Consider the following 23,664-nt stretch of genomic DNA (forward strand, 5'->3'; position numbering starts at 1 on the left):
GATATTAGGGTAGTTTTGTTTGCTTTTAAGTAGGGGGAAAAAAAATAGACATTTTTTATGTTGATATATGGCATTGAAACTTTGGCAGCTTTAAGATGGTTACAATGAATGATACTCCATAAGGGTTTTTCTGGGTTGATCTTGGAAGGTGATTCTTCTCTTATGATTGACACTATTACATTTTTCCGTCTTGTGAACCAAATTTTTCTCCAAAGGGCCTCTAATTGTGGAAATTTAGCATCTTCACCACCAATTTTCAGATAGTGAAAACATGCTCACAAGATTGATGATACTGCCCAATGGTGGCTTACTCATCCTGACATTGTTTTAACTAGAGTATTATTGGATGTTGATAAGTAATTTATTTGTCTATGGTTGGTATATGTTAGTTTGTCTCTGTACACATTACTGTAATATGTTTTTTATTATTCAAGTCAAGTATGAATGAACTTTGCCTTTTATTGAAAAAAAAAATAGAGTGACTTCACTCTAAATTAAGACCAATTGACTGGACATAGAGAAGGAAGAAATTGATATTTATTGACCATATGATGATAATTAAAACACCATCTAACCAAATAATTTTGAATATTTTAGATCATCTATTTCAAAAAATTATCAGTCTATCGATTATTTTTAACAGCAGCGTGTGGACTACACTTGTAGCCTCTACATGCTGCTCTACCTCGCTATTGGAATTTTTTCTTCTAACTTCTTCTTTCTTTGAATAATTCTAACCTCTTTTGGTCAAGAGCTAGAAACTCGTTCCACCATCAACGTAAGAATGGAGATCAATAACCACCCACCTTCTTGGTAAGGTTTATTACAAAGCATACCATTGATGGATTGACTCAAAAATCACAACAATATGATAAATCTTGGCATACAATCAAGATGTAAAATCTGGGCACAGTTGATATAATAAATTTTGAATTATAAAAAAAAAAAAAATTAAACTTCTAATATAAATAAAATAAATTATAATATACGTTGAGATACGGATTGGGTGAACATCCGGCTGGTTATATATATACTTATTGCACAGTTTCCGAAATAAGAAGGAAAGAAACCCACCTTGGATGGAAAAAAACTGACAGTTTCAGGAGAGACTCCTTAGAAACCACTCTGAGTAATCTTCTTTCGTGGGATCGGTATCAGGAAACCAAATCGAAGTCTTTCTGCTCCTGGTATCGCCTCTTTTTCCTTCTTCTTCATTGCTCTTGTAAAGCAAATTGTATGATTAAAAAAAAAAAAGCTTCATTTGCTTTGCTGTCCTTGTTCATGATTTTATTGTTCTCCTTCCTTGTTTCATGATTATGGATTTCTCAGTGATAAAGTTGGATGCTTTTGGACCTGTCTCTATAAACTGGAATGTTTTATAGACTTCGTGTTATTCTTTTTGCCTTTTGGAATAAACCTTGAAGCTTGTATCCAGATAGGAGTGGATTATCATGATGGGTACCGAGCGAAAATGGGAGGCAACACGATCTGATGGCCCCAAGGATGACGACCTTGGGCGTTGTTCTGGATGTGCCGTGCCTGAGGTATGTATTGATTATTTTTCCTTCTCTGTTTTCCTGAATTCTTACATGCTGCATCTGCTTGCTTGTTATATTTATAAATATATTAAAACGTGGGAAATTGTGACTGCTTTAATAAGTAGCAAATCTGCTGAGATTTACGGGGCTTTTGATTATTTATTTTGTGTGCCAATAGATTGACAGTGCCCCGGTGGCTGATCTGATTAGTAGCTTGCCGGAGGGCATTCTTTCTTCAATCATATCCTTAGTGTCATTGCGGGAGGCAGCAGCTACTGGAATCCTTTCAAAAAGATGGAGATACCTTTGGATGAGCACTTCTAACCTTGATTTAGATGGAAAAAACATGTTTGGGGACCACTTCCAACGGCAGTGTACCCAGTGGAAACAGAATAAAAGGAGTAGATTTGTGAGGTGGGTTAATCATATTCTGGAACTCCATGTTGGCGAAAAGGTAGATTCCTTTAGGCTCGAGTATCCCTTGCGGAGGGATTATAGCTCTGATGTCGATCGATGGATTCAATTTGCAATTGATACGCATGTTGAAAAGCTTGATATCAACCTGTTTGAAGATGATTCATTAGACTCATATGATGAGCTCTATCAATTTCCCCACTGGCTATTTGCTCAAGTGGGAAAACGATCAAAAATAAAGAAATTGTCTTTGGACTCTTGCAGATTGAGTCTTCCCACAAACTTCAGTGGCCTGAACCTACTTTCATCTATCTATTTGGCACGTACAAGTCTAGATCAAGAGAATGTGGATAGTGTTTTGGCTAATTGTCCATTCCTAGAACGGTTTAGTTTGCTTATGTGTTGTTGTCCAGCTCGTTTGAAGCTCTCTGGTGGAGGCCGTTTTCTCAGTCTGAAAGACTTGATGATATTTCGATGTTATCCTTTAGAAAATGTTGAAATTCGTGATGCCAAAAATGTTACGTCAATTACATACACTACAGACATGTTTGGACAGGTCTTCTTAAAGGGCTGTGCACAACCTCTTAGGTTATGTTTAACTATGGATTTTGATCCTTCATCTCATACGACATATGTCCTTGGCACTCTTCCAAAAGACTTTCCACAAGTTGAGAGTTTATCTCTGTCCATTCCGTATATCAGGGTATTGCTACATGAAAAAAAAAATCTTGATTTCTTGCCATTCTTAAATTTAACTATTTTATGCCTCTAGTTAATCTTTTCTTTGATTGTCTTTCAGATACCTATACAGTTTACCACCTTTACTAGACTCAAGAAATTGAGCCTATTAGATTTAAGCTCACAAAAAAATCTCCTGGGCATGATCTCTGCATTTTTGGAGGCTGCACCATCATTGGTTCAGTTATACATTGATGTAAGTTATCTTATATGCTGAGCTCATTTATATTGAACTTCTCAAATTAGCTCACATTTTAAACTGGATCTAAGAGATGTTGAAAAATATAAATCTAAAAGTTGATTTATTGTCACGTTATTCATCCTAACCACAGCCTAATCAATTCTCAACTCATATTAGTTGTTGGATTTATTTCATAGAACTCCCTCTAATTCCGTTAGTGTAATGCTATGTATTGCTTATTGATTTTGTCTCCCCTTTGACCCTTTCTTTAGCAAGCAATGTACTCTCTCTTTGTTTTCTGTTACCTGCCAAAATTCAAATTCACATCGCCATAACTTGTAGCACCCCAAGGGAAGGCCTAAGCCACATCTGCGCCTATACTCCAAAAGAAATAGTCAATGGTACTATTAGAGATCCATTTGAACCATTATAAAGAGCTCCACTGGCATAATTGCTATATGATAGAATATTTCACATATTTTTTTAAGAGTTATGCTAGACAGTCATGAGTTATGCAAGCATTCCTTTTGGAAAAAAGTGAGGTCTAGTATTAAAAAATTAATTTTTTCATGTAGGTCTCATATTTACTCACTTTTTTTTTTTTTTCAAAAGGAGTGTGTGGCACTTGCGCACTCTGTGATTGCAAATATTATTTCTTTTTTTAAAAGCGGAACAATAATACCAGTGGATTTATGGTCTATTATATCAGTGATCATTAGCCCCCAGAACTTGAAAATCAGTCTCACTTGGTTTTTAACCAGACCATGATATAACAGGCTATTATTTGGTTGCTCCTCATGTGTTCAGGATCTTATCTTCATTTACACTAATGGGAAAAATATGTATATTGATTTTAGAAGACATGCAAACTGCAATTTTCCTTTCATCTGAAGTTGGATGAGATTTATTTGATTATTTTTCTAGGTTTACAGCTTCCATTCTCCCTTTTTCTAAGTAAGTGCAAGAAGGGGGTTAGATAATTGTAATAATTTTTGGTTGATTCTAATAGAGACATGTACAACAACCTGTACTCAAGCTTTGGAGATATTTCTCTGATTGTGACATATTGGTCCAAATGATTATTTACTTGGCAAAAAAGTAATGATTTTTGCATCACTGCTTTGTTCTTTGTAGCTCGGTCTTGCCTGCAAGGAAAATGAAAATGTAGAGCGCAGAAAGATAGTTGAACACGCGGAGTATCTAAAGTACAAAAAAGTAACTCTTAATGAATATCGTCAACATCAGCATCTTAAGGAAGTGGAACTACGCAGTTTTAGTGGTTATCCATTTGAATTTGACCTTGCTATATATCTGCTCAAAAATACTGGTGTTCTTGAGAAGATGAGCATTGATCGAGTAACTTCACTCTATACGGGAGATGGTGAACGTGCGATTATTCCTTATGGAGAGCCTGAAATCAAACGAGAGCAGATTTATAGCATTCTGCGTTTGGAGGTGCCATCTACTACTAGTTTAGTGCTTTTGTGATCTTCCTTGCCAGCATTTTCCTAAAGGTAGGATGTGACTTTCCTATCACAACTTTGTCATTCCGAAGTTATGAGAGTCATGTTTTGGTTGTTACTGTTTTGTTAAAAGGGCCTGGAAACAAAAACTTTAGCCAAGGTTCTACCTTTTTTTTATAGGGACTTATTTGCTCTATTCCATTGTCATGCAACATCCTCTGTTTTACTTATATATATATATGCATCATCATCTATTTTTTCTTTTATTCCTGTTAGGAAAAGATACTTAATTAAGTGGCTGCAATGAATGTGAAACTTCTGTTATTGAGGTTGTTGTTGGCTCTGCTTGAGTGGGGAGACTATCGTGTTGTCCCTGTAAATTGATTCTTAAGATACAAAGTAACAAAATCTTTAAACATACTTCAGGGTTATTTTCTTTTAACAAGTTTGTCCCCTCTGTTTTTAGATTGGTATGTGATGGAATATGCTGACACTTGGAGCTATTTGTTCTTTAGGACCAATCTGGATTGGACAAGTGTCTAAAATGCAATATACAAAGCCATTTCATAAAATTACAAACAATAAAAACTAAGAAAAAATATTTAAAAATAAAATAAAATTATAATTTATAATATTTATTAGAAAAAATGGAAGGAGAAAGATTCTCTTAATAATGATGCATTCTATAACTGTAATAACCATATTTTCGACAACCTTAAAACAGAATGCCATGAAAAGAGGACATGTCATATGAAAGCATCTATTTACAGGTCTATTATTTTTTCGAAACAGCCCCCTTTATTTTATATACCAACAGACCAACAAAATAGAATGTTGCGAATCTTATATTTTAAGGAACAACAAAATCAATATGGTCCATTTTCTTTCCTTTGTTAGGAAGAAGAAGTTCAAAAAATATTTCATGGGGACTATAATTTTTTGTTAATTCTTAATTAATAGGTTAATTATTGAATACAAGTCAAATATATTCCCTTTCTGTGTTCACTGCTCTTTATTTTATTTTTGTACTTTTTAAGATCTTAACGAAATCAGTAAAGGTTGCATTTTGATAGAAAAATCTGGATTTAGATTAAAATTTATCTTTGAATTTCAAATCCAAGATTTTGCAAAGGCAACAAATTTTTTGGACTTTAGTGTAAATTCTAATAATTAGAGAATTTTTATTCTAAAATTTAATTTGTAAGATAAATTTTATAATTTGGAACCTTAGAATAACAGTACTTTATCTTTGAATTTCTATCTCAAGCCAGTTATGTATGGAGCACACTATCCACATTTAAATCCAAAATTTAATATATAATCTAAACAAAGGATTTAAATTTAAAAAAAAAATCTAAATCCATATTTTCCTCAAAGATTCGTTCATGTAAATGTTATTCAAATTCATTGAAAGTGTTATTTCTTGTTAAGAGTTTGTGAACTGCAAATCTGCAGTCTCGGAGCACATGAGCTCGGTTCTACTACCTAGGCCATGAATGTTAAAAGCCCATTATCAGCCAGAACTTAGAAGCATAGCTAGCTAGCTTCTTGTCCAACCATCTCCCTTCCTTTCCTAGGTTTCCATGTTCTCTAATATCATGCCCATGATTTAGAAGTTTTCTTATCATTTTAGGTCCATTTTCTTTAAACTTGTTTTGTTTGAAAGGAATCCAAACATTTTCTAATGACATGAACTGCCCAAACAATAATTTTTGAACAGCAAACAATAGAGTTGACTACACTCAAAGACTTTGAGTGTTTTGGGGGGGGGGGGGGGGGGGGGGGGGGGTTTACTATTTAAGTAATTGATATATGGAATGACTTAAAATATGACACATCAATCATTGAGATTATGAATAACAAGATCTAAAATGAAGATTAGTATTGCTCTACATGAAATCCAAGTTGAGTCTTGGTTTGCTTAGCCAAAATTTTAAGCAAACAAATTAATATCCTAATGAATAGCGGGTTCTAAAATGAACTTATTGGAGAATAGCTCCTGCACACTTGAATAGTCAAATAAGATGAGATAAAAGTTGAATAAAATATTATTAGAATATTATTTTTATTTTGAGATTTTAAAAAGTTAAATTGTTTATTATATTTTATTTATATATTTAAAAAAGTTATAATGATTAGATAAAATAAAATGAATTGAGCTTTGAATCTAAACAAAAGATCTTGTTGAAGGAGTCTTTATTCAAAAGTGTCTTCGAAAGTTTTCCATGGGATTAGGAATAGACATTATTTGAGAAACACAAACTCTTAACACTTTTAGAGAGAGAGAGAGAGTGTGAGAAGGAGAGAGAGAAATTAACATATGTAGCTTTTCAATTCTCAATTTGTATTAATTAAGAAAATGATATATAACATTTTACATTATAAGTAATATTATTCTATAAAAATATCTTCTATTTAAAACATGGTTATATAAAAAGTTCTAAAAAAAAGTTGTCCATCTATCATTACTCGCAGAGTCGCATGCTTAATGATTGAGTTAACTAGGCATGACTTAAAAATAAAAAAGCTAAATAAAGGCCTTCTTGAAATTTTGACTGAACTCAAGTTCAGTTTGATTTTAAACTAAATCTGACATTTAAATACTAAATTCTCAAATTATTAAATTTATCTCAATTCAAAACTTCTTTACACGTAAAATTCATAATATTTTTTAACTCAACACTTCTTTACAAAAAATCATAATTTTTTTAATTTTTCTTAAATACATCTAAATTTATCTTAACATCTAAATACATATAAATTCATTTTATGTGAGTCTTATAAAACCTACTTTACGATATTGATTTACTATTATTTATAAAAAAATTCAATTCATCTCAATTCAAGTCAACATTTCAAAAGATATGAAATGCAGTAAATTAGTTAGTTGGCATTTTAAGGAAGCAATGGGTGTTTCTACAGGCATGATTCATCTTAATAAGGACTTGATGATTGATTGCTATCTTTGATTTGAATCATGACAGGAGGTTACAATCTCTAAAATGCAGTAAATTAGTTAGGTGCTAAAGTTTTATTACATTAATAATGCATGTGTCACTAATCACTTAAAATTGTATTAATTTCTTTTGTAAAATGCTAAGTTTACCATTCATGAACTCATTATAGCATTACCAACAATGTACGATATATATATATTTTTTATAAATTTTGTTACATATAAATAAAATCACGTACTAATTAAGGTATTAATATTGATTTATTTATATTTAAAATTTAAATTAATATTATTTTTAATAAAATTTATTTTTTAATTAATTATATTAAATTAATACAAATATTAATATATAATTATATTTACAACTAAATTTTTTCATTTTTTATACTTGGATCAAATTTTATGTTTACGTAGACGACAAGATTGCGACTGAAAGCAACTAATGAAGCATTATGGAGTCTTGTGGGCTCCATGCAATTTTGATTTTCTTTCAGCTTTTATTAGGTTTTGAAATTATAATTTATTTATTTTAAAATAGAAGACGTGCTAAAAAATATTTTATAGAAGTTATTTCATTTATATCTTCTTAATTTGGATATTTTAATGATACATAATTATCCTCGTAATTATAAAAAATGTTATAAAAAAAATTTGTAAAAGTATTATTAATCTTTGTTATTTTTACGCGTCTAGTTTGTTTTCAGAGATGAGATTAGATGAGATGAGATGAGATGAGTTGAGATAAGTTAAATAAAATATTATTAGAATAAATAAAATATTTTTAGAATATATTATTTTTGTATTGGAATTTGCAAAAGTTGTATTGGAATTTGAAAAAGTTATATTGGAATTTGAAAAGGTTGTATTGAGATTTTATTTTGTATGGAGATTTGAAAAAGTTGTAATGATTAAGATGAGATGAAAGTTTTATGAAAACAAACAAGGCCAATTTGGATGTTTGAAATATTAATGGCTCATTTGGATGTTTGAAATATCTTAAAATTTTATAAAAAATAATAAAATGATTTGTAAATAGTCAAATATTTTAAAATAAAATATTTTATTAAATTTTAAAAAAAGAAAGAAAAAAATTAAATAAAAATATTATAAAAATATTCTTTTTATGAATACGATTTCGTCGAATTAAAAAGCAAAATACAAAAGTAGGGGTATTAAACTTTAACAAAATACTCCATTACAATCAATATATATTAATGGAGCAAAAGTACGATGGTCCGGAATTGTATTCATGGAGCAAACCAATTAAGGAATTGAACAGATGATACGGGTAAGCAGATTATCATTTTGCCCACTCAATCTTTGTGATCTACTATATCATCATATCTATCTCTGTGAAATAAGTGCGGATAGAGGATAAATAGTATTTTTGTCCACTACTTTTTTTTTTTTTTTTTTTCCCATATTTTGCCCTCTATTTTCTGACAAAATTTCCATCATTTTTTGGTTTTTTCTTTGTCTCACCAACAGTGTAAAGTGTATCTTTACAGTATTTCACTTATCTCATTACAGTTTTCTTTATCGAGAATAAGGAGTGAACAGTAAAAATTTTTCCATTAATTTTTCAAAGCCGCTTCTAAGCGGTCGGGCTATTGAAGGGCTGTTAACAGCCAACCAATAGACAGATGACACGTCAGTTATTACACCTTAATACAAGTAGAACCGGTTACACAGGATGCTTGACAAGAAGCTGAAATCGAGTGAAAGAAGACGCCCTCTGAAACCGAGTGAAATATACAGCAGCCCCCTCTCTAAACTCGAACGATGATGAACCTCACCTCACCCCAACATTTTTCCACCTGAGTGCCGTCCACCTCGCCGACGCCACCTCCACCAGTCCACCACCTCGATTCCGAGGCTGAGTCGTGCTCGGTTTGCCGAAGATTTTAGTCGGCCACGAAGCCGAGATTCACGAGCGCCGACCACCTCCCGAAGCCACCTCCACCAGTCCAGCACGATTCCGAGGCTGCCACCTCCGCCAGTGGGCTTTGATTCCGAGGCTGCCACCTCCACCACAATGGCTGAAAGTCGACTGATATTTGACGCCCAGGTAAAAACGTTTTTCCGTTGTTTTTGTGTTTCTTTATTTTTTTTGAAGCGGTTTATTTATTTTTTGAATCGGTTTAAAGCTTTGTTAAATTGAAGGGAATTCCTTTTATGTTTATGGTTCGGATTTATTTTTATGTTTCCGCACAAATCATAGATTAGTGGATGAAACTTGAAGTCAGTTGCTAGGTTAGAGAGTGTCTTTCGAAAATGCTATTTCAAATAAATTTCTCCTTGAATGGCTGTAACGAGCTAAGGAAAAGTCCAGACCACCTTTGGAGTCCCTTAGAATCCCCATGTATTGATGAATATACACTGAAGATGATTTAAAGATTCGCCTTTTGCTGAAAACTCACGGGTCCAGACATTAGTATCATTCTGCTGGGCACTTTCAGCAATAGTTATTGCAGTTGTGAACTTATTTTGGATGTAAGATTATCTTGAAAGTCTCTATTTTCAACTTAATTGCAAGTTATTTAACTTCTTCTAAGTTCTATATTTCATTCTCGTTCTTAAATTTAACACTTGAGTAATTCCAATAATATGCAGTTTGTATTACAAATATTAAGATGAAATATATAATTTTTTAATGTAAATATAACCATAGAAATAGCCCATGTACTGACTTGTATTTCTTAATGTGACACAAAGGACAAAACAATGAGTTCTGATAGTGATGAAGTTGAGATATTGATGAGTAACACAAGTGTACAAGGTGGTGTGAATTTAGAAGATGTGAATTTAGAAGATGTGAATTTGGAAGATGTGAATTTAGAAAATATTGTTAATTTGAAAGATGGAGTCCAAGTGGAAGATGGAGCGAATGTTGATGGAGGAACCAATGTCATTTCCTCGTCGAGTAGTGGTCCTTCGGAGCCATTCATTGGTATGTTATTTGAGGATGTGGACGACGCCCAAGCATTTTACAAGGCATATGCAAGACGAAAAGGTTTTGCAATTAGAACGAATCATACTCGGTTGTCGAAAGATGATAAAACTCTTTGTGCAGTAGACTATGTATGCACAAGAGAAGGATTTCGGCGGGCAAGTCGGAAAGAACAAGATCGAACAATCCCTGAACCAGTTGAGACGAAAATTGGATGTAAAGCAATAATGGGAATAAAAAAGGATGGTAAAAAATGGATAGTCAACAAGTTTGTGGTTGGACATAACCATATTTTACTTACACCGAGAAGTACTAGTTTTCTTCGTGGACACAGGGGAGTTAGTAAAGTCCAGAAAAAGCTTATTATGACTTTGAATGAGTCCGGTGTACCGACAAGAAAGATTATGTCGGTCTTGAGTAAAGAATCTGGTGGTGACTTTAATGTTGGCTGTATTGGCAAGGATGTTGAAAATTACGTGGGAAACAAAAGGAGAAAAGTTTTTGAAGAGGGAGATGCACAAAGGTTATATTCCTATTTTGTTGATCGACAACTGAAAGAACCTGGGTTTGTTTTCTCCATGCAAGTTGACAAAAATGGGTGTATGGGAAGTTGTTTTTGGGCTGATGCGCGATCAAGGGCTGCATACCAGTATTTTGGGGATGTTGTTACATTTGATGCCACGTACTTGACTAATATTTATAAGATGCCATTTGTGCCATTTTCTGGAGTTAATCACCATCATCAAACCATTATGTTTGGTTGTGCTCTGTTAGTTAGTGAAACAGCCGAATCATATACATGGTTATTACGAACATGGCAAGAGGCAATGCTTGGTCATGCTCCTTCAACAATAATTACGGATGATGACAAGGCGATGGCAAAGGCAATTGGAGAGGTACTCCCGAATACAATTCATAGACTGTGTTTGTGGCATATTTTACAAAAGTTTCCCGAACACTTGGCTCATGCATATAACAAATATCCGGACTTTCAAAAAGATTTCCGTCATTGCATCCATGAGACAATTACAACTGATGAGTTTGAGCAGGAATGGGCTTTGATACTAGTGAAGTATGAGTTAGGAGAAAATACTTGGCTGCAAAATCTTTATGCCCGACGGGATAAGTGGGTTCCGGCTTACTTACGTTCAACATTCTGTGCTGGTATGTCAACAACTCAAAGGAGTGAAAGTATGAATAAATTTTTCAAAGACTATGTCAAATCAAGCACTATGGTTAGTGACTTTGTGCATCAATATGAAAAAGCTATAGATGCACGTTATTTCAAAGAGAAAGAGAAGGATGTGCGGACAAAATCTACACGGGCGATAATGAAGACACCTCTTAAAATTGAAGAGGCGGCGGCAATGGTTTATACAAGAAAGTCCTTCATGATCTTCCAAAATGAACTTTTCGATAGTCTACGATACCAAGCAAAAAAATTATCAAAAGAAGGTGAGACCAAGACATATGGAGTCAATGCTTACGGTAAAGAAACACCTCTTTACCATGTGACACTTGAGGGTGATGAAGAACATGCAACATGTACTTGCCATAAGTGGGAGTTTATGGGAATTCTTTGTAGGCATATCTTGTGTGTTTTTGGGAAGAAAATGAAGTTAGATAGATTGCCACAACATTATGTGCTAGAAAGATGGACTATTAATGCTAAGAGCCGACCCATTCCTGACATACCATCTCCTGAAGGGCATATTCGGGAAGGACTAGATGAGCCTACGATGAGAAAAACCAAAACTATGTTACAACTTTACGACATTGTCGAACTAGGCTCACAGTCAGATGCGAAACATAATCACCTCACAGTTGCATTGGAGAAGGTTCACAAAGAGTTACTTGAGATGGATGATAATGTAGAATGTTCACGAGCATGCGAACCAACGAAAGATGATCACAACATGGGAAGTCAAGTTATATCAAACTTCTCACAAACGGTGCAGGATCCTCCAAGGGTGCCCACAAAAGGACGTCCAAAATCTTTGAGAGCGAAGAACCCAAAAGAGTCACATGCGACGAAGAAGAGACACTGTAGCATTTGCAAGAATGAAGGGCATGCTAAAAACAATTGTCCGTCGGTGAGGTAATGAAGATTTATGATTATTTTGTCTTTTTTTAGTTTTTAATTGAAGACCATGTCTTAAATTTGGCCATCGAATTGGGTTGTTTATGTAGGGATATTGGGCCAACAATTGACAACATATCGCAACACGTTGATCCATAGTGATATATTTATGGTATGTGACTTTATTTGTCTTTTAACATTATGTATTGGTCGGTATTGTTAATTTATTCCGCCTTTATTGTTAATCTAATCCAATTTTATTGTTAATGTGACAGGGAGTAAGGTGGGTGGAAGCTTGGGAAGGGTGGAATTTATTGTTGTTTATTATCACTAATAGTATTTTAATACAGACTGAACCTTGGGGTCTGTACTTGTGTTTTTATGGTCTGGGTTGGTATCATAAAAGCTCCCAAATGCTGGTGAGTGGTGTTTGGTTAATTTAAATTGATGTAGAGATACCGATTGGTGTAAAGGATAATGCTGATTGTGAATGTTGTCAATTGATTTTTTTTAGAAAGATGTTGTGGCTTGCCTATTATCAGAAGAGGAGTCGTAGTTGATGTTTTTATCTTCCTGACATATCGTAGTTGATGTCTTGGGCAAGTTAGAGCAAGCAACAGCTTTCCCGTGGAAAATGAATGCAGTTGCAGTGATAATCTCTTGACATTGTTCATAGTTTTCTCTTAGATTTATTTAAGCTCCTTTTGGATGGTTGAATTGATCGTTCTGCCACAGAGAATTGGGAAGAGTTATTATGTTGGTTTTAAATACATTGTTAAATTAAGTTAGTAAAATTTATTTGCCCAAAAGCTTTGTACAATTTTATTGGACGGAAGCTTTGTTAAATGGAAACTTTGATTATTTTGTTTTTGGAAGATGCATTTTGTACCATTATATTTTTTGGAAGATTTGATAGCTGTATCGAATTGGAAGCTTTGTATGTATGGAGAAAATTGAGCTAAGGACATGATGAATTTACTCGGGTTGCTAAAAACAACATGCAGGTTGTTAGGAGTTGGTTGCTAAAAACAACATGCAGGTTGTTATTTTATTTGGAGTCCGGCGGCACCCTTATGATTATAAGGGTAGAGAGAAAATGCTTGATTTAAGGGTCAATTGTTAGTCGTAAAAACTGGATGGGCAAAAATGTAACGTGCAGGTATAACATAGCAGGGTATTTTTCAGCATTTGAACATTGCAATTTATTCCAAAAAATTCCACTCAACAAGATAGATGGACTTAGAGAATAAACTAACCAAAACATCCAGTTACATAAACTAACCATCCAGTTACAATAAGAACCCAACAAGTTACATCCAGTAAGTTACATCCAGTTACATAAACTAACCATCCAGTTACTTAAACTAACCATCCAGTTACATAAACTAACCATCCAGTTACATATGTTCAAGTTACACTAACTAACCAAAACATGTCTTAAAATACACTAACCAAGACGTCTTAAATTACAGCACAAACCAAAAAAAATAAAACCATGACAAAATTAACACAATCAAGACTCTATTGTACTTCTTCTCCATTGATTTGAATCTAGTTTGTTCGATGCGTAGACGCTCATGAAGTACCCTCTCGTTCCTTCGTTCCGCTAACTCCAATGTCAGCTTACAGCAGTTATTTTGGTCACTTTGAAGATCAATCCACTCAAAAAATTCACATTGTTGCTTCATTTTATAATTTGGACAATTGTAAAATCTTCTACCAAAACTATTGGATTTTCTTGAAATCCGTAACGATGCTTGGCATCCACAATAGCAAAATGGTCGCTCAACACACACTTTGTCTTCCCCTTTTCCACTACACTCACTTGAAGCAGAAGAGGAGGCCATCTCTTCTCTAGACAGTTTCGCTTCTAAGCGGTCGGTCTGTTTTTTGAAGATTATCAGCCCTCCTTTGATGAGCTGCCACGTCAGAAATTACACAAAAGTGAAAATAGATCCAACCACATACAACCACTTCTCTCCTCTCCTCTCGCCTCTCCAAACTCTCATATCGCTTTCCACAGAACCATTTCTGCATAGATAGCACAAATTATAGAGAAAAAGAATCATGAAAAGTGAATTAATTTTTAGAAAAAGCAAGGTGGAATATGGAGGCATGGTGGAAGATCTGGAAAGCAAGGTCGAGATTTTGCTACCAGGTAACCATGGAGACAGATTTTGTTCTTGATGGCCATTGATTTGGCTTTAGAGATAACCTGTTTGAGGAAGAGAGAAGCCTTGTTCTTCATTTTTAATATTATTTAAGAATTTCAAGGAAAAAAAAAACTAGTAAATGTAAAGGAAAACTAAGATTGATCTAGAAGAAACGCGTTTGAACAAAATGGAAGAAATTTTTGAAGCTCTCTGAAGAGGGTTCAGAGGGGTCTAAGCATATTTCTCTTTCTCCATTGAACTCAACAATTTTCTCCTCTCTCTCGTTCTGCATTTCTTATTCTAAAGTCAATTTTTCCTTTCTCAGATCTTCAATGCTCAGCTCACTTCCATTTTCCCGTCATCGACTCCATTGCAAGTCACTTTCTTGGAATCTGTTGCCATCAAACCCAGATGTGTCGTCGATTGCAAGAAAGGGGAGAAGAGCCTGCGTCGGTTGCTAGGGGGAAAGGATTTGGTGGGGGTGATTTTGGGGATAAATAGAGTTTGTTCTGCGGTGCGATATAATGGAGATAAAGTGGAACTCATACCTGGCAAGTTCTTATTGGGGGGCTGTTATTTGGGGATAAATAGAATGACCGGTTGGAAGGATTTCTCGAGTCGAGAACTTGCTGTAAAAAAGAGGCATGAAAATCTATGCTAAAAAAGAACCAAGCAGCTAATAAATTTCACAAAATGTTAACACAAACTAACCAAGCAGAGCAAAAAATTCTGAGAATGTTAACACAATATTCCAACTTGTAGGAAAAGACATCGAGAAGCAAGAAAAATTTCAGTGTAGAAAAAGGGAAGGTATGCATATGTTTGCTTCTTTTTCTTGCCTACAAACACCAACCGAAGCAGCCAGCAGTCCAAACCGTAGATAAATTGTATAGTTCATTGTCTTTGTACATTACCTCTTTATATTTTATAGTTTTGATGAGTTTTCGTAATACATGCTACTTGCTTCCTTTCTTTTTTTTTTAAATGCTTTTCAGCTTTTTACTCCATGAAAGATAGATCAAATGGACCCAAGTCGATGCCATCCTCGTTGGGATGGCGTTAGTTTGTCGTTGGGGGCACATCAAAACAGGTCAGTCCAGAGCATGTTAACACGAGTCCTCTGCTAATCGTAGATAAATTAAAGACTCAAACAGGTCAGTCCAAACCGTAGGCATGCCTTCCCTTTTTCTACACTGTAATTTAGACTACAAACCCTAAATTTCAAATCCTCACAGTTGAAACCATTTGAAAGGGCGAGACTCCCTCATCACACTAGTTCCTTCTATCAGACACACTTCAACTTTAGATCGAGACTACAAACCCTAAAAATTTCATGACTATTTCATAACTATTTGTATATTCACGAAATTGAAGTGTGTGTGCGTGAGTGGTGGTGACAATCTGAGTGTGAAATTAGTGGCTGCAAAAATGCTTACCGGCGTCGAAATCGCAGATTAGAAGACACGAGCACGAATCGCGGCGAAGTGTTTCCCGATTCGCTCCTTCACCTGTAACGGCACGAGCACGATTCGCTCCTTCACCTGCGACGGCACGAGCACGATTCGCTCCTTCACCAGCGACGGCACGAGCACGAGCACGAGAAGGGGTTCGAACTTGCTATACGATTCTAGGTCTCGTTGGGTGGAAGGGCACGAGAACGGGTGGAAGTGATTTCGGTGAGGATGAATCGGTGTAGTGAAAGTCCATATTAGTTCATGTGGAAGACTTACGTGTCAACACCTTATTGGGTGGCTGTTAAATGGGGAAAGGCAGCCCGACCGGCTAGAAGGAATTCTCTTAATTTTTTCCTATTTTGCCCCTGATTTTATGATGAAATTCTTTTATGTTCTTTTTTTGTTATTTCTCAACCGACTATCTTTTTGGTCTTTCTACATTTATATAGTTTTATATGTTTTGTACTTATTAGTTTAACTTTCCAAAAACCATTCATTTTCTACTCCTTACTTTTCCCCAAAACCCTTTCGGAGGGCTTCCAATTGATTCTCCTTCTTCCACTCCTCACACCAAAATCAAACCCAAACAGATTCAATTTGAATTTGTGTAGGTTTAGCAAAAAAATGATACCCATATAGATGAAAGCAAGGCCGATCCAAACATAATCCCTTGAAACTTCTACAAATTTACTAAATAAATTATACTTGTTTACATCGTGTTTTGTATACTTTTGAGCCAAGTTGCTTAGTGACACGAGTCTTCACTCGTGGCAGATCTTGAGATGGGAGATGGGTGGCCCTGCAGTAGCCCAGAAAACTTCTGATGCCAAAATTAGTATAGAGTAGAGATCAAATGCTTTAAAAAAGAAGACAATAATTGTGTATAATTAATAACAGACTTGAATTCGTTCTCCCTTTACCTCGCAGTTTGGGGTGAACTTTATACTTGGTCTTTTCGATCAGGAGGGCCATGGCTTGTGTTCTGGGGTAGGGGGATGCCTCTCCCTAGAGTCTCTACCACCATACTGAATTTAATGCAGCGTGAGTCTCTGGCAGAATTGCCGAATGCCATCTCTTTCCTTTTTCCCGATTATGGTTTCCCACGTCCTTCTGCAACACGCACGGGTTTGGAGCCCGCCTGACCCACACTGGTCTAGAGCCCGACCTGGGCTACCAAGGGGAGCCTTTCTTGACTCAGGCCAACATTCCTGGGGGTCCTAGGGCTTGGGAAAATAATGGGTCTGGGCAGTATTATGGGCTTTGTGCCCTAACAAAAATACCTCACAACAGTTACCTTACCAATTATCATCGAGTTGACCTGATGGAAAATTTCATAGGTCCTTGCTTATCACAATCTTCACCGAATGGCAGCATGGGCTGGTTAGTGGTCATTCCACATATTTGATACCAATTCCTCATATACTACTATCGGGGTGCTGATACAATTCTCGTTGCTTCACATACCCTGCAAATTAGGCTGTCAGACGGTACCCCTTTTCCTCAACTGTGAGACCGTGCCTTTAAATTCGCTCCCCCTTCCAATCACATTGCTACCTCTCTTCTGTTTTTTGTATTTTCACTGTGCCCACTGCCCCCTTTTTTTGCAACTTCAACGCTTCCTTGCTTGACTTAGCTTTCCTAACCCTGATGGCTTCCCAGAAATGCACCATCCTAATTGGCTTCGTGCACCACTCTGAGGTTGGCTCGTTAGAGCCCCGAGTTCTTGGGTCACCACTGGCACTCTGGGGCCATCATGGCCTTTCTCAATCCCTAGTGCTAACTTACCACATTTTGAATTTAGTTACCCGTAGAAGTTCCCGGGCCACATGAAGGGGCTGTGAGTGCAAATGGCTAGGTGATGCAGGTCGCTCTTCTTCCCAACATGTTTTCCTGCGGGCTAAGACTGCCTTTTCCCCATCCTGTCTGTGAAGTCCTGTACCGCTTGGGGCTGGAGCCAGCTCAGCTTCATCCGAATGCTTGGCGGATTTTGATGTGCTGTGGCTGCGAGCTCTATTGAAGTTTGACCAAGAGAATGTTGATCTTACTTATCGTGAATTCCTCCTGACTCATCATGTACAACAAGGAACGGGTGAGATCTGTAGCTTTAGGGGAATGGCACCTGCATTGGATGTGCTGGAGCTGAGATACCGCAAAGTCTCAGACAGGTTTAGTAGATTCTTCTTTATGGGTAGCAGAGGATAGGAATTCCCGGTGGAACAAGTTTCCCAAGCCGAGTTCCAGAAAAAGGCAGCCTAGAGAGTTGTGCCGAGCGACAAGGCATTGAGTCCCATGGCCACGTTGGATGAGGTGTGTCGTATCGTGATTGTGTGAGACTAGGCAGCTCGGCACCCGCTCCTAGTTCACTTCAAGGTCCTCATTGGAGAAGACAGTCTGGCTACTTTCCTTCCCCTGTTGGGTCATGTCATTCCCTCTGCTCAGGGTGTGGCTAATCCTTTGTTGCGCCCTTGAGGAAACAAGTCGCTGAATCCTCTTCTAAAGACAGGGTTAATAGGATGTGTTTGGAGCCAAGAGGGGAGATCCAGATGTCTCTGAAGGCCTTGGCTCCCTGGATGATTATTGTGGCCCATCTCGTCTCTGTAGAGATGGTTAGCCCTCCTTCCTCTTCTACAATGCCCTCCTGGCAACGGCAGGATGGGGAATTGCCTGGCCCGAGTGTAACTTCTAAATCTCTTCCTTTTGCTGTCCCTTTGAAGGATCCCGTCTGTAGGAACCCATGAATCTCAACAGATGCATTTGGCACTTTGTGAAGGGCGGAAGTGGTCAACTTGTACTTTTGGAGCGCTCTTCTGGATAGGGCATCTCGGCAAATTTGGATGGTGGCACCCCCTCTGGAGTTGAATGTTGAGATGTCTCCTTCTCCATAGTCCACTGCTCGGTCCTTGATTGAAACATTTGATCTGGACAAGGCTTCGGATCCCCTCCGGGTAAATCCCGATGATGAATGCGTCTTTGATCATGGACGCATTCGTGCCGCAGGTGAGACCCTGCTGCTGCCACTCTGGCTGAGTCAACAGCTGATAGAGTTACTGGTGGGTCTAGAGAAGGGAGGCTGGCGGACGTGCGAGACTCTTCCACCCTGCTGAGCCTTGGAAGGAATGTGTCGGAGCTACCTTTAGTTCACTCCCCATCGAGCCCTAGCAAATTGATGACTAGGGCAGTAGGTCCCTGTGGAGGTGATGGTTACCAGCGCAGCCAAGGCCCATGAGGAAGAGGCGTTGGCCAACCTAGCTGTTGCCCATGACAGGATTGCTGATCAGGACGTGGTTATCCGGGATGTTAAACCCAACATTTCAAGTTTCTTATAATTATAAATCTACACATGGATTTTAATGATAACAAATGAATTCAAAGAATAAAAGAGTCTTAAACTCAAATTGTTCACACTATAGAGTCAAGCACATCAAGGAACCAAGCATGAGGAAGAATGGAATAAGTTCACATTAAAGTCATAGAGTAATATTGTAAATCTCTTAAAAATTCAAAATTAGGATTAAAGATCAAAATTAATATTTTATCATAAAGTATTAAAATACATTTTCCATATCTGTATGAATATTTTGAAAATTAAATTTGAAAATTTTGAAAGATGATTGATTGTCATCTTTCACCTGTACATGATATGATTAAAGGTTTAAATTTTGAAAATATCAAAAATGATTGATTGTCATATTTCACATGTGCATGCTTTATTTGAATATTTTCAAAAGTAATTAATATTCTTTTTTACTTATGCAAAAGGTAGATGATTTTGTTTGAAATTTTTGAAAAGTAAAGTGTGCTCTTTTTGTCATATGTAAAAAATAAAAAGATTAGCTTTGAAATTTTTGAAAAGTGAATGATGTTGTCTTTGACATGTGAATATTTTTAAATTTGAATATGAAGTCTCATATGCATATAAATAGATCATTTAAGAGCTTCACATTTACAACACCAAGAGCATACAACATTCATTCAAAGTTTTCATTTTCTCTTCTCTAAGCATTGAGCCTTAAACCTTATTCATTTTGAGAGAGATATAGTTTGCGTTGTATTGTTCTTATTTCACTCATTGAAGAGTGTTTTCTAATAATATACCCACTATCAACTTTTATATCAGTAAAAGGGTATGTATAACCCTTGGGCATGTAGAACGTGTTGTACACAGGGAATAATTGAATCACCACGTGTAAGGTGATTGCAAGTGTAGATGGTGTTCTACACGAATCCTTTATAGCGGTATTGTTCAAATGTGTAATAGGTTTCTATCTCCACCTGAAGGAAGTTGAATAGTAAATTTAGGGATTCTCAAATGGTAGCTTGAGGCGATGACGTAGGCAGTAGGGCCGAACCTCGTTAATATACTGAGTTTGTTTCTCTCTTACCCTTACTCTTTATATTTATTGTTACTTTATATTTTATTTATATTTTATATTGTGTATTTGATTTATAATTGTTAATTTTTTAAATATAACTCAATTTACCCCCCTTTTGTGTTAGTCATTTGGGAAACACGAGATCCGCACAGCGACCTATCGCAGGTGCAAGAGGTGGTTATGCGATCAAGTAAGCAGTTGGGAAAGGCTCTTTCTGTCCACGACGAGAAATGGTCTCACTGGTACTTGGAGGGCTTGGGCAGGATGCGTGCTTACGTTGTCCTCAACCCTCAATGTAGTTCAGAGGCATTAGGGGTGTATCTGTAGGCTCTGGATTTCAAGATCCTCCAGCCTGACGCCACCGCCCTTAATCATGCTAGCAAGTTGGGGATGGAGACTATCCCAGATGCATTCGTACCGGAAGATGACGATCTCGATGACTTCCTCCCTACAAGCACTTCTAATGCTGGCACAAGAGGAATGGACTTTGAAGACCCCCTGGTTAGAACCCAACGTGAGAAAAACTCTATCGAGATTGGCTTTTCTAATCCATGGGAGGGCCTAAAGCTTCCTGATCTTGACCCTCCTCTACAGTCGTTGTTTACTTTCTTGGGGCCGTGTTGGTAGTAAATGCCACGTGTCCCTTTGTAAATTGTAGACAGATTAATCAATAAAGACATGTATCTCTTTCTTATGCCTTGACTTCCTTCTCATACTCTGACTTATTCACTTGCACTATTTGGTTACTGTTTACTGGTAGCATTTTCCTTTCTGAGGTGACGCTTTGAATTCTGTGCTTCTGTCGTTATTGCTATACCTGCCCTTTAGCCTTCCCGAGGGAGTGAATTAATGGCTAGCGTTTCTTCTACTGATCCATAAGGATTTCGAACAGTCAGTTATTCATTACTCATCCGTTGGTTGTCTTGCCTTTATGGTGTGGGTGCCGGTTCCCCATGTGTACCATGAAATTTGCATTCGAGATTTCCACGAGATTTGCGTCTGATCTGATGGAGCCGTTCGGCATGCATATACTCTGAACCTCGGGATGTGAACCATCATTCCCAGCCTATATATAGGCCTTCCCCCCTTCATTGCCTTCCCTCAAGTCTTCCCTTCTGCTTCCTCAAGCGCTCTGAAATCCCGCTTTCATTCCTTTCCCATTGCACTCATACTGGTTGCTCTTAACTTCGATGGGTGCCCTAGCTCAGGGTTGGCCTTGTGATGTCGAGTCCTACAATGATTTCTTATGGAGACATGCGCGTGGTGGCCTTCTTGAGGCTCCCACAAATGCCCTTCCAAAAATTATGCTGTTCTTTATTATTAATAGATGGCTGAGCAGCGCGTAAGCCAAACCTGACCAAGTTTGCTACAAAAGTCAGTGTGCAGGTGTATATATGTAATTTAACTTGACCATTACCGACCTGTCTTGCCAATTCGGTGTGCTAGGACTTCAGGGCCTCTACAGGCTTAAGCTGATCTTCGGACTTCACGCATTCCTCCTAGGAAGGGGCATATTTGCTTCATGGGGAACTTGCTCACGCTAGGGAGCCTTCATTCATTTCCTTACGTGAGCTTTCCCATGCGAGGTGATTTTCTTGGGGGAGGTTCGTTGTTCCCTCAAGGGAGCCTTTGTTTATTCCCTTACAAGAGCTTTCCCAAGCCTGTGAGCATTCCCCCTAGGAGAGGATCTTCATCCTCTCAGGAGAGCTTTCCTTAACAGTAGATTTCCCGTGCTTGGGAGCTTTCATGTGCAAGGAGTATTTCCTCAAGGGAGGTTCTTCCTCCCTCAGGGGAGCCTTGGTTCATTCTCTCATGGGAGTATTCCCTTAGGAGAGCTTTCTTACGTAAGGTGCGTGGCCTCGGGGGAGGTTTGTCATTCCCTCATGGGAGTTTTCTAGCACGAGGTGGTTCCTTGGGGGAGGTTTGTCATTCCATCAGGGGAGCCTTCGTTCAGTCCCTTGAGGGAGCTTTCCCGCTCGAGGTGGATCCTTGGAGAAGCTTTCGTTCATTCCCTCAGGGGAGGATTCTCTCCTGGGAGCTTTCCAATGCAAGGTGTAACCTTGGGGGTGCCTTTGTTCATTCCTTCAGGGGAGCTTTTCCACAGGAGGTGGTTCCTCGAGGGAGGTTCGTTATTCCCTAAGAGAAGCATTCCCTCGTGGGAGCTTTTCCATGCGAGGTGTATCCTAATGGGAGCCTTTGTTCATTCCTTTAGATAAGCTTTTCGGCGCAAGGTGGTTCCTTGGAAAGGTTCGTCATTCCCTTAGGGGAGCTTTCATTCATTCCCTCATGGAAACTCCCCCGTGTAAGGTGGTTTCTCAGGGAATGTTCGTCATTCTCTCAGGAGAGTCTTAGTTCGTTCCCTCAGGAGAGCATTCCCTCGAGGGAGCTTTCTGGTGCAAGGTGTAACCTTGGGGGAAACTTCATTCATTCCCTCATGGGAGCTTTCCCGTGCGAGGTAGTTCCTTAGGGAAGGTTCGTCATTCCTTCAAGGGAGCATTTTTTTGTGGGAGCTTTCTCGCGCCCGGGAGCTTTCCCTGAAGCAGAGAATCATCATCCTCTCTGGGGAGCATTCTTTCGAAGGAGCTTTCTCGCGCCTGGGACCTTTCCCGCGCGAGGAGTACTTCCCCAGGGGAGGTTCATTCCTTCCCTCAGAGAAGCCTTGGATCATTATCTCAATGGAGCATTCCCTCAGGGGAGCTTTCCACGCAAGGTGCATGGCCTTGGGGAGGTTCGTCATTCCCTCAAGGGAGTATTCTCTCATGGAACCTTTTCACCGCGAGGTGTGTGGCTTCGAGGGAGGTTCGTCATTCCCTCATGAGAGCTTTCCCGTATGAGGTGGTTCCTCGGGATAGGTCCGTCATTCCCTCAGGGGATCCTTCGTTCATTGACTAAGGATCATAGTCATTTACAGTTTGGGACTGGTTTTGCGAGTTTTCTAAAAGAGATCCAGCATTTTCATTAATCTACCACAAGTTCATATTTACAAAGTAAGCAAACAAAAAAAAAAAAAAATTGTGAGAAAATGGGAAGGGCCCTGCTTGTCCTTTCTTCTTGGCATGCGCTCCTCCTCCCCCCCTCCTAGTTGGGATAGCTTGTGTCCTGACGGGAGCCTGTCACGACTTTAAGATTGGCACATGCCTGGGTAGTGTGTCGCTTCCCCCTTGGTGGGCTTCAACTCCTACATATAGCATTCCCGCGCCAAGGCCTACTCTCCCTGGGTCTCACCGATTCCCTGAACCATAGGGAAATTGGTTTTCAGGTGGTAAGTGGAGGTGATGGCTCGCAGCTGGTTAAGTGTCGAGCAGTCAATGATGGCGTTGTAGGAGGAATGAGCCTTTACTACTAGAAAGCCGACCATAACCGA

At 37.9% G+C, this 23,664-nt stretch overlaps 2 protein-coding genes and 1 long non-coding RNA gene across 4 annotated transcripts; all 3 read left to right on the forward strand.

The window, feature by feature from the left end:
• The first annotated feature begins 1,029 nt into the window (after positions 1 to 1,029).
• LOC122280055 (F-box/LRR-repeat protein At3g03360-like) lies at positions 1,030 to 4,600 on the forward strand. Of its 2 annotated transcripts, none has more exons than XM_043091005.1 (5): positions 1,030 to 1,187; positions 1,436 to 1,544; positions 1,717 to 2,655; positions 2,752 to 2,886; positions 4,006 to 4,600. In XM_043091005.1, exons 2-5 carry the CDS (start codon positions 1,452 to 1,454, stop codon positions 4,357 to 4,359), a joined length of 1,521 nt encoding a protein of 506 aa, XP_042946939.1. In that variant the 5' UTR covers positions 1,030 to 1,187; positions 1,436 to 1,451; the 3' UTR covers positions 4,360 to 4,600. The 2 variants fall into 2 exon arrangements, with proteins under 2 accessions (XP_042946939.1, XP_042946940.1); XM_043091006.1 differs by having other exon boundaries at positions 1,054 to 1,187; positions 1,330 to 1,544.
• Positions 4,601 to 10,242: 5,642 nt separating this feature from the next.
• On the forward strand, positions 10,243 to 12,241 carry LOC122278419 (protein FAR1-RELATED SEQUENCE 5-like). The gene is made up of 2 exons (XM_043088608.1): positions 10,243 to 12,089; positions 12,199 to 12,241. Exons 1-2 carry the CDS (start codon positions 10,243 to 10,245, stop codon positions 12,239 to 12,241), a joined length of 1,890 nt encoding a protein of 629 aa, XP_042944542.1.
• A 12-nt stretch (positions 12,242 to 12,253) lies between these two features.
• LOC122280056 lies at positions 12,254 to 13,113 on the forward strand. Its single transcript, XR_006229720.1, has 3 exons — positions 12,254 to 12,338; positions 12,431 to 12,492; positions 12,596 to 13,113. It is a non-coding gene; the product is annotated as an uncharacterized LOC122280056 (long non-coding RNA).
• The last annotated feature ends 10,551 nt before the right edge of the window (positions 13,114 to 23,664 follow it).

This window comes from Carya illinoinensis, chromosome 10, assembly GCF_018687715.1.
Source record: "Carya illinoinensis cultivar Pawnee chromosome 10, C.illinoinensisPawnee_v1, whole genome shotgun sequence".
Classification (NCBI taxonomy): Eukaryota; Viridiplantae; Streptophyta; class Magnoliopsida; order Fagales; family Juglandaceae; genus Carya; species Carya illinoinensis.

Bases quoted from the DNA above. Each gene is read 5' to 3' on its own strand.
- LOC122278419 (XM_043088608.1), top strand. From the start codon at position 10,243: ATGTTATTTGAGGATGTGGACGACGCCCAAGCATTTTACAAGGCATAT. The intron at 12,090-12,198 runs GTTACTTGAGAT...CAAACGGTGCAG, and splicing joins TTGGAGAAGGTTCACAAAGA to GATCCTCCAAGGGTGCCCAC.
- LOC122280055 (XM_043091005.1), top strand. From the start codon at position 1,452: ATGATGGGTACCGAGCGAAAATGGGAGGCAACACGATCTGATGGCCCC. The intron at 1,545-1,716 runs GTATGTATTGAT...GTGTGCCAATAG, and splicing joins CTGGATGTGCCGTGCCTGAG to ATTGACAGTGCCCCGGTGGC. The intron at 2,656-2,751 runs GTATTGCTACAT...ATTGTCTTTCAG, and splicing joins TGTCCATTCCGTATATCAGG to ATACCTATACAGTTTACCAC.